The 15,104-nt window shown below is 44.0% G+C and overlaps 1 protein-coding gene across 1 annotated transcript in view; it reads right to left on the bottom strand.

Annotated features, from left to right (window-relative positions):
- The window catches only part of CCDC60 (coiled-coil domain containing 60), a 66,804-nt gene extending 53,205 nt beyond the window's left edge, over positions 1-13,599 (bottom strand). The window contains 2 exon segments of the mRNA XM_037401859.1: positions 8,812-9,164; positions 13,560-13,599. Of these exon segments, the coding sequence (XP_037257756.1) occupies positions 8,812-9,164; positions 13,560-13,599 (393 nt within the window).
- Between the last annotated feature and the right edge of the window lie 1,505 nt (positions 13,600-15,104).

The raw sequence follows: 15,104 nt of genomic DNA, 5'->3' as shown, positions 1-15,104 counted from the left end.
TTCCACCTGAAACATTTTCTTACATTTCTGGTAGGCATACATTCATTCCTGACATAACTCCACTGAACATGACACTAAACAAATCCACCAGTCTAGATTTCTTTACCAATCTTGTCTGGTAAGATCAGCATTAACATTCCTTTGTGCTATCAGTGTGACACAAAGGAACCAGAAACTCATTCATGAATTAGGAACAGTGTTAATCTTACTGCCCAGTGCAAGTTCTAAACCCATCATACCCATAAACGGTAACGACCATTTATTTCTTACATAGCACTTCTAGTCAAATAAACTGTTTTTTCCCATTCTCTCCCAAAAGTAGCCATTTGACAAAATTTTTCCATTATCAAAAAGTCATTTTTACCTGCCACACTGCAGCCAGGGCCACACCAGGTTCTTCAAATACAAGGAATAGCCTATTTCTTTCATTACATAACCTACAGAGTATTTGTATGCACTATTTAAGAGAAGAGGACATTAAACCTGTTAAAAATCTAACATTTTGAATATTTTCTGTAAAGGGTAACCTATGTAATGCACTTCTCTCCTGCCCCAGGCATACTGCAGATCAATTCCCAAACCTAGGTGAGAAATGCAATTCGCTGTAATGACAACTCAAGTTGTAATCACAGAAGTGTAATGCACCATGACTGTACCAGCAGCCTGACATTTGGCAAGTTTACTAAAACCTTAATAACAATGCATTATTACATTTGATATGCTTCCCTTAATTCATTATGGAAGCAGCCTTTAGGAACAGAAATTGAACTTTTGAAATTGATTAGACTGTTTTGAACTTAATAGCATGGAGATTGTGTGGACCTTACCGGTTAGCTGCTGTTCCAGAGATATGCCAAACTAATTTAGTGATCATAAAACCTTTATTTTTACAGAACATAACATTTTCATGTAGTCAGGCTCAGGTTAGGAATACCACCTAACATTGAATACTCATGTTAGACAGTAAAACTACCACTCAACCAAATAAAAGAAGAGCCTGATCTTAAAAACATAGTTCCATAAGCATATGCCCTATCTCTAGTCTCATATCACCATTTTTGTTTCACACTCTAAAACACAAAGCAAGAAAACCTGCAGGAAAAAACAAGAGCTCAGAATCTGGAAGTTCTTCACTATAACACCAGGTCTGTACTCTTCATACGCAATTTGCTAAGACAATTCACTTTTCTAATGCGCTTTTTCCAAAGGTATGAGAAAGGTTATGACTGTCAGTCTCACAAAGCCATGAAGAAAAACATTTCAACAAAACTCTCAGTACATGAGTGCTTAAGTGTTACGGTTAACAGTAATAAAACCAACTACTTCAGCATTGAAGGACTGCTGCTCTTCTAAAATAGACAAGAATTTCTAACAGACACATGACTACAGTGGCAGAGCAGATCACCGATAAGAATAAAAAATTAAATTTAGAAATTCTGCAACAACAGCTTCACTATGCCTGCTAAATAATCTCAAATACTTGGCTGGTAATGTTGTTATCCCCTTGTTAGAATTACTGCAATATGATGTAATATTTCCCCATTGTGTCCACGGATATGTGCAAATAAGGTTTTTAGTTCCTCAAAAATGGCGTGACTGATATTTTTCAACTTTTTAGTATGGGTTCTTAAAAATTAAACCAAATTAAAAGAAATATATTTACGATTCAGGCTAACAAAGGGGAAGGAGCTTAATTAATAAAACCAACAGTAGCCAGTATACAGCCTAACAGTCTAATCTGATGTAACAGTTGTTGAAGGAAGCAGAAAACTATCCACTATTGCAATTTAGGCATATATCCAAATTTGATAAAACGTGTAAAATTGACCTTTCCTTCTTAATATCATTTGCTCTGTTCTGGTTCTGTCAATGACAGCACCATTATCTATCACCTTGCTGCACAGCTTCTGTTTATCTTTCATTCTACTCCCCCATTTAGTGCCACTCTCACATAACCAAACTGCTCCAGATCACTAGTTCAGTCACCTAAAGCTATACCCTTTTCCATTGCTCCATAGCCAAATTATCCACAATCTGCTTATTCACCTTTTTCTAATATGTCCTCAAACCTTATGCATTCATACTTACTAACATTTAATAATGTGTATGTAAAAGCAGTATTATCATGATACATTATCATTACATCAGAAATGTCTGCTGGGTTGATGCCTCCTTGGATGGGTGAGAAGAAAGTCATATGAGAGAGACACATGCATGCCATTAGGCTGTTCATTTTCAAACATACTCTAAGTTTGTCTTCTGCAACAAGAAATGCATTTGCTACTATTTTTGAGCAACTCATTTATCTACTGGAAATCAACATTATCCATAAAACATGTTCGACCAGAGTTTTGCTTGCTTGGTGCTAACGAAGACCCTTGTGAAAGCTGGAAGCATACATCACTTTTTACCATGAGAAGCAAAGCAAAGATGTCACCTCAGATGGGTAACATGCACGAATTCTGTCCTGCCTGATGATTACCATGCTGAGAGCTTGCACACATAAGTTATCAACAGAGGTTACAGAGCTTGTAGGAAAAGTCATTGTTAAAGAAAACATATTTTGAATTAAGAAATTTAAATTGCTGAAGCTGCTAACTGGCAGAGGTTGCATAACCAGGCTTCATCCCTCTTACAGCCATAATCCAAGGCTGGTTTAAAACCCAGTCAAGCTAATCTGCATGGGAACAGGAAAAAAACAATAGATGATCAATCTATATACACAGGTGCTCTCAGAAACACAGGTATTCTTAGAAAATTAGTATACATAATTAGGAATTGCTTATTTGAAGAATGGGTGTGCTTGAGGTTATTTTTTTGAATTGTGCAAGTTAAAGCAATCGGAAAGAAGATAGTGGATTCCAAGACGACCTTGAAACTGAGGCAGAAACTGGAACCAGAATAGAAGAAATCAACTGAGGAAGGATCAGATGATGAATTCACAGAACTGAAAAGACCAAAAGAAACTTCTAAAAACTTTGGATGTTGACTAATAATTTAATAAATGCATAAGCTGTACTACATCCCTTTTGTCCTCTGCCAATCACTGAGGTGTTGGCCCAGCTCTGAGTTGTGATTAAAGCAAGCCTAGTGGTACCCACGTCTGCATAAATTTTAACAGTCATTGGTATAACACTCACAGTTAGGTCACCACACACAAAGCAGAACAGCTACTTACCTGTACATTCACTCCAGAAAGAAGAGAAGACTCAAACACCTCAACTTGTATCTGGTTAGCACCAAAGAAAAAAAAAAAAAAAAAAAACAAACCACCCACAAAACCCTTTTACCTATTAAAAACAAGAAAAGGAAACTAGAGAATGTTAACCAAAGAAAAACTATCTGCAAAACCCACCTATGTTAATTACGTACAAGAAATCTCCATGGAAACCTGTCAGGCATACCTGTATAGCCACTGCATGGTAGGATTTCAAAGGGAAGCATCATACACTGATGACAAAGTCTTTCCGACATTCCTTACGGTACATTCAGCCTGGTCTGAGGCATAAAACAATGCACCCTTTCATTTCCGTAACAAGCAGCAGAACCTTTCTTACAATGTGATACTATGAACTCTGAAATTGTAATCACACTGTCCCTGTGCTTGCACCTGCTTCTTTTGTTTTACATGCTCTGTACTTAACATCACTAACATGTTTTGGCAATAACAAGGTGATAAACTGCAGTCAATTGATAAAGTTTTCCAGCTACTGACTCTTCTTGCACACCCCATTTATCTTATGTCTGGGAGAATTTCTAGCATATAGGCTTATGGCCAGCTGTAAACTGTCATGACTTCAGAAAGAAAGAAAAAGAAAGAAAAAAAGTAGTAATTTCTTGAAAATTAAAAGTTTCCCATATTACCTGTGGTGCACTCAATAAATTTGTTTTGTTTATGATCTGCAACAGATAACCAAGATTATGCAAGCCGTGACACAATCTATGCAGCTATTGCAATTGAAGGGTAAAGAAAAAACTGGTTTTGCAGATACTTTTTTTTTTAATTTTCACACTGATTTTTGTATGGGGGGGGGGTATACACTGTGGTCATAGCTTAAAAAAAAAAGAAAAAAGAACTCCAGCATAATTTTGTCTTTCTCATCTTCATTCCCAATTTTTCATCAGAAGTGCACAAGGACAACCAAGATAAATTTGGATCACTGGAGAAGCTGAAAGCATGACTCACTGCCACAGTCTCTTCTGTACCCTCCCTGGCTCCGGCTTGTTCCCTTCATTCTGTCCATAACACGAGCCCATACCAACATGGTAATTCCTGAGCTGACATATTGTCACATGATGAGCTTGACAAAATAGTACAAGCAGGAAAAAAATCCAAACAACATAAAACCAAGTTTGAGTTAAGCCTTGCAAACAAAGCACGTCTCAAAATTCTCACTTTCATGCTGCCGATATACGTTGTTAATTGTTAAAGAGATACGTGCTTACCAACAAAGACTTGGAGACTACCTCTAGCAAGCAGTGGGAAGCTGTGGAAGGGTCCAATTTCACCAGCAATCTACCAAACTACCCCAAGAAATACTTGACTCTGAAAATCTCTACCCTGCTTTGGCACTTCTGAATAACAGCCAGCCCAGCAATAACTCACCCTTATATTCTACCTTGTACAGCTAATACAGAAAAAACACAAACAAACCTCAAGAAAGTATTAGTATGTCGTAGCTTTTCACTTTCAAAGCCAGCTGAGTAGTTAACGGAAAGAAATATTGTGCTATCATCTTTCTCACTAACATTTTGTTGAAGTTTCACATTCTTCAAATAGGAAGTTTCAAGGTATTTCTGAAGCTTCTTCTAAATCTATAATGAAGTTATTTTTTTAAAAATGACTCAGACGTAGCATTTCTTGGATGCAGGTTGAGACCAGGCTTGGTCAATGACCAGCAATCAATGGTTACTCAATTTAGGATGTGTTAGGAATGTCACCACACCAGTGTAGTCTGGCCTGAACAGCCTATCCATTTTGGAGATCATAGGAAGACAACCCACCACTAACACATTCCTGCTCTTCCCATCAGGAATTATGGCTGACCTTCGCATCAGAGAGCTGGCAGGAAAAAGTTCTTTGCATTGTTAAGTTCTCCCTTGAAATACATGCTTTCAGTCTTCTGGAAAGCAAGGTTTTAAATTGGAAACCCTGACAGATCTCTAACTGCAGCAATAACAAATATCATCAGTGTAATTTCTCTAGAAATAAACTGCTCTGTTTTCTTCTCTAGTTTCCAGCTTAAGAGCTCTCATTGCTGATGCTTTTGTCAGTCTTATCTAGTGACCTATTTACCCAAAGCACAGAATTACAGAACAGAATTTTATGACAAGTACAGAGCAGGCTTTGACACTAATAATACTCAAGGTTTTGTGGACCTGGAGTGTTTTTAGGGCTTGGTCAGAAAAGCCACCTTTCTTTCATGTAAAAAGTCAACAAGCCACCTCAGAGGTATTGCAAATGAATTTGTCCGAGCAATTAAGGGAAAGAAGCTATATAAACATGATAGAAGGTGACTAACATCACCATGCACCATTACATTAAGGAATAAGAAAGCGAGCTTTAACACACTGCTCTGAACACTTAGGAAATCAAAAATACTGTCTGGATAGCTATATTCTTTGACTTTCAATTAATCAGGGCTGTCTGCAGTGCGCACCTGACCTTTGGGGGGGGGGGGGAACCTCAAACCAAAGTTAACTTCCCATTCTCTGTAATGGAAGCTTGAAGGGCTCTACCTCGCAGTACGTGTGTGGACTGACATGACCACCACTCAGAACCAGGCTGCCCCATGGTGAGTCTCCTCCCCCACCCCCACCAAGTGGTTTTGAAAAGGTAAGAACCTGAAATGCATTGGGAAGATACTTGGTATAGCTGCTCTGGTTAAAATACATAGCCCATTCAACTTATCAGGATTATTCTAGTAAAGATAGTGTCAGGGAGCAGACAGCACACGTAGAAAGCTACCACATAGAAGGCACATCTGAAAACAGAGACACTACTGGGAATAAATGTTGGGATAACCAGCAATCCAAAGCCATTAAGGGTCACAAAACGCACACCATTGTGAAAGCTTGCCACCCAGTTATCCTTGGATAATGCTGTACAGGATGGGTAAAAGAAGCCACCTTGTTGAGGGGGTGGGGGTTTATTGTTTGGCTGGGTTTTTTTAAAGACAAATGCTACACTTCCTGACCTTCCCCCATCCCTTGCTGTTATTGCTAGTAGTTTGGATGGGGTGTATTTTGTTCCAGTGGACTGCAGTAGAATGCAATCCTTCAAGTGGGTTGGGCCAGCTTTACTTGGTGTTTTCATGGTAAGACAGATAGCACATTCTCTGGGGGACTACAGACCACCAGTTTCCAATGCAACAGTGAGAACATTCAAGTATCAGCTCTATGTTTTCAGATACCAAATTTACTTAATAAAGATACAAAAAGCATCCATGAACACACAGCTTTTCCAAACACATCTGTTGCCACCAAGTATATAAAAAAAAATTCTAAACATGCAATTATTACATATAATATCCTATGTCCCTAGCACTTTGTATAACCACCCCAGCATACTTGTCAAATGTTTTTAGCTCTTAAAAATGTATTTTTTTAAAAATAACATCAGTTAAGAAAGTAGCATTCGCCAGCAGATATTAGCATACTCAAGTCCTGTTGAATTCACAGGCCTTTTATCATCTTGTTGTTTACAAATGTTACTGTCATTCATCATCACAAATCATCAGCTGTACTTGTGGCTGAAGAAAATACTAAGTCAGAAGGCAGAGATGAGTGCAAAGGCATTAATCAGAGATCATGATTTTTACTACCAGGAATGTTATCCTCTCAGATGCCTATAATTAGACACACCCAATACCTACAGTCTTCTCAGTTATCCAAAATATTATGGGGACTGCTAGGTGTGGGTGAGAATGGGGTAAATAAGCCATATAAAGCAAAAATACAGGTAATACAAAGTATTTTTAGGTTTTGACTATAGAAATACATTTCTGTTCCACTATCTTTGAAGAATGCATAGTTTTCTGCAGAAAGCACACCAGCAGCTTAAATAGTGAGAGGGAAGCAGAGAACAGGCCAGGTCCATTGCTAGGACTTTTTTTCATTTTTTAGGGTTTGGGATTTTTTTTTTAGTTTTTCAGTGTAGTAATCATTGCCTTTTAGGGAAAGGAGAAAAAAAAAAATCGTTACTCTAAGATTTTCAAGACACTGTAATGCTTTTAGCCTTGCTCCCCACACAGAAAAACAGGTGTGACTACATCCCCTCCAACAGCTTCATTAATCTAAAGCATAAGTCAAACCCACACATTCAGTGACCTACATATAGGGTTTTTTCTGTATAAATTAGCTACTTAACCAAATCAAAAGTATATGAGTTCCAGCTGGGTTTCAGAGCACCTTTAACGATCAAATCCTGACATCATTTTTCAATACCAAAACAGCCACCAGCACAAATTCACCAACATTTTCAAGATTATTGAAATTTAAAGAGTGTATCTGCAGTTGAAAAATATCTTTCAAGCAACTTCTAATTCAGAAGGAAGGTTGTTTTAGAAATCAAGGGTTAAAACAAGAACACTGGCAACATTTGCCTAACTTAGAGAAACATGCCTCTGAAGACCGCCAGCAAGGTGCTGTGTTAGGTAGTATGTAAAAATAAAGTGAATGCCACCCATTGTCTATTTAGAGCTTGAAACACTTGATCTAAAACTTTAAGTTCTGAATGCAACACACACAATCAGAGCAGAAAATTAAGTAGTGGGTGGACAGAATATTTTTCTGCCTACCCTGAATAATAACCACACTGCTGCAACTGTCAGAGACCATCCCTTGTGCACTCCATTAGAAAGCACATAGCAAAGCGTAGGCTCAAATCACATAGCCTGATGTTACAGATAGGCTGGAGAAACTTCCCTCTGTTTCCACACGGAAAACTGCTCTCAGAACAAAACAGCAGAGAAAATTCAGCTTCAGATTTCCTTATGTGAGCCAACAGCATTGAGGAAAAGAAAACAAATGGCACAACACTGCAAGCTCACCTCAAGCAGCATCAGTGACAGAGTTCTTGTCCCTGTGGTTTAATGATTCAAGCTCGACTTAAAAGCAACTTGAGACAGTTTAAGATCCATGAGGTTCGTGGGTGTGCAACACTAAGGAAACCATGAAATAACCACCACACAACCAAGGCCATCACAGACGCTCCTGGCTAATCCCCTTACACTTTCCTGAAACCCAAATACAGATGCAAAGAAAAATACAAAATAATTAATCCACTACCTCCAAAGCCATGCCTACTGATGTATTATGAACACTTTTTATTTTTTATACCCTTCTTGTGCCCAGCTGTTCGACCACCCCTCAACTGCCATCATTTATCATTCCTCCTTGTTAACCCATCCTTTACCCTCATGCCCTCATCATTCCATTTTCAAGGCTTGCTACCTTACCCCTTAAGTACATTCTATTATCTCATTTTTCCTTTTCATTCATTAGCCTGCTACTGTCTCTGCTCCCTTTAAGCACTCTCATCAAGAACTCTAAAGACCAGTTTCAAAAGCCAGTTCAAAAATCACAATACACACATCAAAGCAGTCCCGCTTTATTTACAAATGCTCTATACCATCATGAAATACTGTATCAAATTTTGATTATTCACAGGAAGGCATGGAATACCATTTCAAACATTTCTTTAAACAGAAATAATGATTCCTTTCCCTGGAAACAGGGGCTTGCAATTTACTGAGAAGAATAGCCTCCCTGCTTTTCTATTTAAAGTAGAACCAGGAATGTCAGGCCTACCTGTGCAAGCTGCCCCAAAGCATAGAGGCTGAGTTTCTTCAGGTCTGTGTAAAGAACCTCTCCAAGCTCCTGATAAGGCTTCCCAACGGGGGTGAAATGTCCCTGAGTGAAATGCTTTTGCCTCCTATGGTAGTTTTCCCAGAACACTTGTTCTCTTAGAGGCTCAATGCTTCTGTAAACTGTTCTGCTTCTGGCCAAGACCTTTCCATACTTCTGAGCAAAGCCAGGCAAAGCCTGAATGCACACAAAATCTCAAGGATCCAACACTTCAGCAGCTACCGGCACCCTGAGTCTGCTAGTTTTAGGTGGGTCTGGTACCACAGGTGCCTTGAGTCTGCTGGTTTTAGGTGGGTCTGGTACCACAGGTGCTTCAACTCTCAGTTTTTAGATACATCTGGTACTGGCATCCTTCCAGAATGGAAACACCTTGGTGTTTTTACTCCTTAAGTTATTAAGCTCTAGTTTCCCTGTCATGAAGACACACACTTGCTGCCCAATGAAGCAAGTCTTTTTCTAATGGGTAGCCCAGCAGAAGAACCAACTGCTAGCTAACACTACATGAGGTCTCATTCCCCTCAGCAGACCCTCAAACAACAGACACCAATCCTTAAGGGCCAGGACCCCTAAAACCTACTCAGTCACCTGGGGAACAACCAGAGCCAGCTCACCTCCCTCCGAAGGGTCTCGTTAAAAGTACAGCTTCCTTTTAAACCTGTTTTTAACAACGGCACAAACCTCCCCTGCCCGCAGTGCTCACGCCGAGGGCCTCCCGCCTCCCAGACGCTGGGGAGCAGCTTAAGGCGCCCCCACCTCCTTCCTCAGGGCGCCGACGGGGAGCGAGGGGCGGCCCCTCTCCTCAGCCGCCTCAGAGACCTGGCGCCAACCGCCGGCGCGGCGGGACAGCTAACGGCCGCGGGTGCCCGGGGAAACGCCGCGCGGGGCCGCGCGCCAGGGTGCTGAGCGCCCACCCGGCCGTGCGCGGGACCGTGCACAAGCACATGAACACCGGGCCGTGCACAAGCACGTCGGCACCCAGCCGTGCACGGGGCCGTGCACCAGACCGCCAGCACCCGGCCTTGCGCGGGGCCGTGCACCAGCAGCCCAGCACCCGGTCTTGCACAGGGCCGTGCACCAGCGCACCACCGCGCCAGCACCCGGCCTTGCACGGGGCCGTGCACCACCGCACCAGCACCCGGCCTTGCACGGGGCCGTGCACCAGCAGCTCAGCACCCAGCGTTGCGCGTGGCCGTGCACCAGCCCATCAGTACTCAGCCATGTGCAGGGCCATGCACCAAGGTGCTGAGCACCCAGCCTTGCTCAACCCTTGTGAAACATGCCATCAACCCTTCCTCCTAGGGCCGTTCCCAGTAAAAGCCTTTCAAATTTCACTCAAACCTTGTCAAACAACAGTAACTGGCGGCAAATGAGAATTCAAGATGGGTTTAATACTATATCTATTCAGCCCGAAAATACACAGACGATCGGCAGCAGCGGCGCATTATCCGAGGTGTGTGATTTCCAGCAGATTGGGGTTTTAGCCTGTCACGATGGCTCCAAGCATTTGAATTCCATGAGTTCTCCAAAGGGATGGGGTAACTGGAAACACCTCCTCCCTCCCTCCTTCTGTCCCTCCCCATCTTTCCTCTCAACCCTGAAAAAACATCACCCTTGCTATTATTTCACTGCATTTTATCTGTCCAACACTTTGCTATTATAACTTTGCATTTAGAGTGATGTGACCAGACATGAGAGGGCAGAGCGGGGCTCCACAGCCTCGGGGCTGCGGGGGACGTTTGCAGCTGGGAAGGCTCCCCCCTCCTCATTTTCCTTCTTGGCTTTATCTTTTCTGCAGGCTGCAGTATTCCCCAAAAACATCCCACCCTTGTGGTGGGCCAGGCCTGAGGTGCTCACCCACCAACCTGCCAAATTGTGGAGCTGGAAATGCAATTTCTGCTACTTTTCTCGTTGGCTGCAGCTTAATCATAGATGTTTCCAGCTGAAAAGAAATATTCCAAGACCTTGTCTTTGAGACAGCCAGGAGAAATAGCACAATTTTGTAATGATGACCCTGCTTTTGCTGTACCTGGGTGTATGAGTGTGTTTTCAAGTAGAACGTTTGAGAAAGAACTAGTTTCAATGACTTCCCTAATACAAGCAGTGACATCTCATCTAGCACCGGGATTTCAGCTCCGGGGACTTGAGGGGAAATATCTGCTGGACAATCACCGTGTGAAAAATATGAAAGTGGCATTTTGAAGCAGCCTTCATGCTTAGGTGCTGCTACATCCATACAGCGATGCTTTTGCATTGGAAAATGGTGCTTGATTGGTTTTGCCGGTCGGTTTGCATTTGGAAAAGCCTCTGCTCAGCCTTTGCCTGCAGCAGGTTGGGGCCTGCTAGGGCCTTCGGGTCCCAGCTGAGACACGTCGTCCGTCCCGTCCCCCCCCCACTCCACTTATTTAATTTGAGTCAATCCAGATGCTGCAAGCGCTGCTGAGGACTGAGGTGGGCACAGTGGGAGCAATCCCACACCCAGCCCTGCAGGCTTTAATGCTGTAATGCTTTGGAGTTGTGCCCAAAACGCACTCCGCTTCCCCGGCAGATCCTTGTTTTAATGGACTTAAAATAACCAAAGTGCGTTTGGCTCTGTCAGGATGCTCAGGGGCTGGGAAGGGCTCACAGGGGACCTGTGCAGGGCCATATCCTGCTGGTGCTGGAGGTACCCCATCTCTTCTGGTCTCCCTACCCTGCCGTTTGTGCCCAGATGCCTCATCCCAGTGGCACAGCGTGCAAGTGCAAGCCTTGGGGCAAGGCTTTTGCAGAGGTCATCAGGCCTTTCTCCAAACCGTTTGCAATCCCTTTCCCCCAAAGTTTGCCAGTGGGGAGCCCGTCCTGGCATTAAGTTCCTGCTGGAGCCCTGAGCTCCGAGAGGAGCAAGTTGGCCAGGCCTGGCTCCTCGGTGCCGTTTTTGTATAAATAAGCTCTCTCCAAGGCAGGGAGGATGATCTATTATTCAGAAACAAACAAAAAAAGATGGATCTATGGGTTTGTGTTTTTAGAGACATGCAAAACCATTGCCCTCCCACAGCCCGCAGCAGCTCCCGGGTAAAGCTCTTGCGGTGACCAGCTCCCATCTCCAGCCGAACCGGGTGGGTTCTCCCAGCTCTTCCCTTCCTCAGCTCCATTTCTCCTCCACCCTGTCCATCATCTAGTCCCATTTTCAAGCAATGCTCCAGGAACAACAGGTATGCATTTGTTTCTCTTTTTCTTCCGTGTCATTTCTCCATCCAGCTTACAATTTTTGGTGGCAATTTAACAGCTTTTACAAATTACATTCCTATCTTTTTCTCAGTTATTGTTAGGGAGGAGAAAGTCCCATTTTTCACTGTGATCCTTCAGGTTTTTGCTGTCACTGTATTTAAGACTTTTTTTTTTTTTTTTTCTTTTTTGTCCTTAGCTTTTATTTTCTTATCCCTCAAGGACAGCCTTGGAAATTCAAAGCTGTTCCCTGACTATCAGCAGATCTGGTATTCTCTTTGGCAGCTTTGCAGTGACTGTCTCTCTTCCTTCCATCCTTCCACCTAAATGACACCCTTTTCTCAATAAATTACCCTTTGTCTTTCAAAGTAGCGTTTTCATTTGTGACAGTTTGGATGTATAATAGTTGCATCCCAGCGGATACCTTCAGGAGCATCAACTAACAGGCCAATACAGACTCAGTGGTGCAGAAAATAAAGAGATTTATGTATTTTGGACTTTATTTCCCCCCCAACAATTGGGCTGTGCTCTGAATTTTCAAAGTTTGAGTTTAAAGGTATGGCTTCTCATCACCAAAAATAATTTTCCTGCAATGGAGGGATGGCTGAACCCATGGCAGAATTACCGTTTTTTCAACATAACATCCTTTGGGGTCCCTGGAACATGCCCTGGGGCAGCCAAGCCCACCCAGCCATGCTCCGTGGCCCCAGCGTGCTGACCTCAAGGCACAAAACACCAAAACCTGCTGAAAGCACAAATCCCACACTGCCAGCAGCACATGCCAAATTCCTTGCCCTGTTTCTGGTATTTAGAAATGCTCACGCATCCGTGGCCAGCATGGAGCAGCGGGGAGGTGAGCAGCACCCTGAGCGGTAGGTGCAACAGAAAGGCTAATGGGAATATCACCTGCAGGAACGTCCCCAGGCATCTTGCACACTCCCTAAACAGACAAAAATGGCCCAGGAAGGTTTCCCCGCTGTATGGCAGCGCACACCAAGGTGTGCCAGCTTGCTTCAAGTGCTTCCAGAACCTTGCGTGGAGAGAAGGCAGCTGCACTGCCAGGAGTAAGGGAATCTGTTGCATTGTACTTTGCAGTTAGCTAGCATTTCACAGTCTTTATGGTAGAAACGTGCCTGAAAAACAGCTGACCAGCAAAACCCCTGATTGTTTATGCTAGAGAGGAAACATTGAATTTGCAAACATTTCATAGCAATAACGATGGCGATCGATTAGTGCTGCTGTTGCTCGTGATCTTGCTAATGGAGGGTAAACGTACAGCATGGCTGAAGCAGGCTTAGCTGGAACAGCAACTTTGGGGTGTCCCCAGGCTCCCCATGGGCAGGGGGGACTCCTGGGGACCCCCTGCTGTGCTGGCCCGTGCAGCAGGGGTGTCCCCAAGAGCCCTCCCTGCCTGCAGGGACACATGCGTGCCCAGCACTGCTGGAGGGGGGATGCAGCTGATAAAACTCAAGTAGGTTGGATGCTCACACTCTGCTCCCATCGGATGAAGATGGAGATGTCCAATCCCATGGCCGCTGACAAAAGCATCCTCCCCAGCTCCTGCAAGCTGCCCAAAAGCAACAGATTGGACATTTTTGTTGAAATTGTCAAGATCCAGACCTTGGCTCTCGCAGCCTGGGACTTTCTTCTCACAGCCCTGCACCTTCTGTCTCCTTTCCAAACACCAGACAAGCCAAACATTATTTTACAATCCTGGCATCTGGCACGCAGCTCTGGGGCAAGCCTCTCAGCTTGTCACTGGCGAGATAAATGAGCCCGTTTCAGTGGCCGACTTCATAAAAGTATATGAAAAGTAGTTAACAAAAGGGTATTTCACAAAGCCGGGAATGCAAATGCAACCTCTGAGATAACTGAAACAGCCATAAAATGAGGAAGCAGCTTTCCATCTGTGGAAATAGATGTCATTTTATAGAGGCTCTAATTAGTTATGCCCAGTCCTGCAGCCGTTTCGTCGGCGGGGCGCACAGGCTGCCTCTTGCTCTGCAGCTCCCAGGGCTTTCAGGGTAAGGAGGGGGAAGGCAAAGCTGGAGGAAGAGCTGCTTAATCTTGTGAAAGTCCCCTCTGAGGGCTGTGTTTTCAGCTGGTACCCAACAGCAAACAAAGCCAGGGTTGTTTTGCAAAGGTGGCGACGGCAGCGCTCGGCCCCAGCTGCATGGCAAGGTCAGCCCTAGCAACAGTGCCATGCTGGCCCCAGGAGATCTGTGCTCCTCCATCTCCTCTGAGCCCAGAGGGACTCACGGGGAAGGTTTATTGGGGTCATGGTTCAGCAGTGGGGTCCCAGGGGGCTTACTGGTTCTCCCCAGCATCGCTGCTGCAGCCTGGGGGTTTTCATGTGGTTTGGGTATAGGGTATTCACAGTGTGCCAGGGAAGGTGTGCTTGGGAGGGTTACTTCTTCAGCAGAGCACTGGGATTGCCAGTTTTAATTTGGTTGGAGGCAATATGCTTACAAATACAGATTTGTATTTTGCCTTTTTTTTTTTACAAATGCATTTTTGTAAATGCAGATTTGTAAAAGTTGCCTTGAGTCCTCCGAGGTGCCACCTCCTTGAGAGGGAACATCCCTGCTGGGGCAAAATCCTCTCCCGGCTCTTCCACGGACATGGATTTCCTCCCCTCAAACCTCTTCTGCAACTTTTGGGCAGAAGCTGTCGGTTTTGATACACCCCATGCTTTGGGCCTTACCCTGCTTTGGGCTGAGAGCACAGCTCCCACCCAAGTGCTCCATGGGGAACGCCGGCACCCAGCAGGAGGATGCTGGGGTTTATCCCCACCGTGGCACCGCTGCAGCCCACGCTTGCCCCTTTCGAGCTCTTCTGGTGCAACGTTCGGCTTTTCCTTTGTTCCTCCGCCTGCAAGAATCCCTGCAAACCTGCCAGCCTGCAGCGAGCTCGGCAGGATTAACGCTGGAGCGGGACGTACCACGGGAATTAGTCACCGCCGGGACCTCAGTCAAGTGTTTTATTTAATGCCCTTTTCCAAAGACATTTGTACTTGAAAAACTGAAGAATTACGA

The sequence above is a fragment of the Falco rusticolus genome, chromosome 1 (assembly GCF_015220075.1).
Source record: "Falco rusticolus isolate bFalRus1 chromosome 1, bFalRus1.pri, whole genome shotgun sequence".
Taxonomy (NCBI): domain Eukaryota; kingdom Metazoa; phylum Chordata; class Aves; order Falconiformes; family Falconidae; genus Falco; species Falco rusticolus.
The sequence above is the reverse complement of the archived record's forward strand: the minus strand, read 5'-3'. Positions and strand labels throughout refer to the sequence as shown.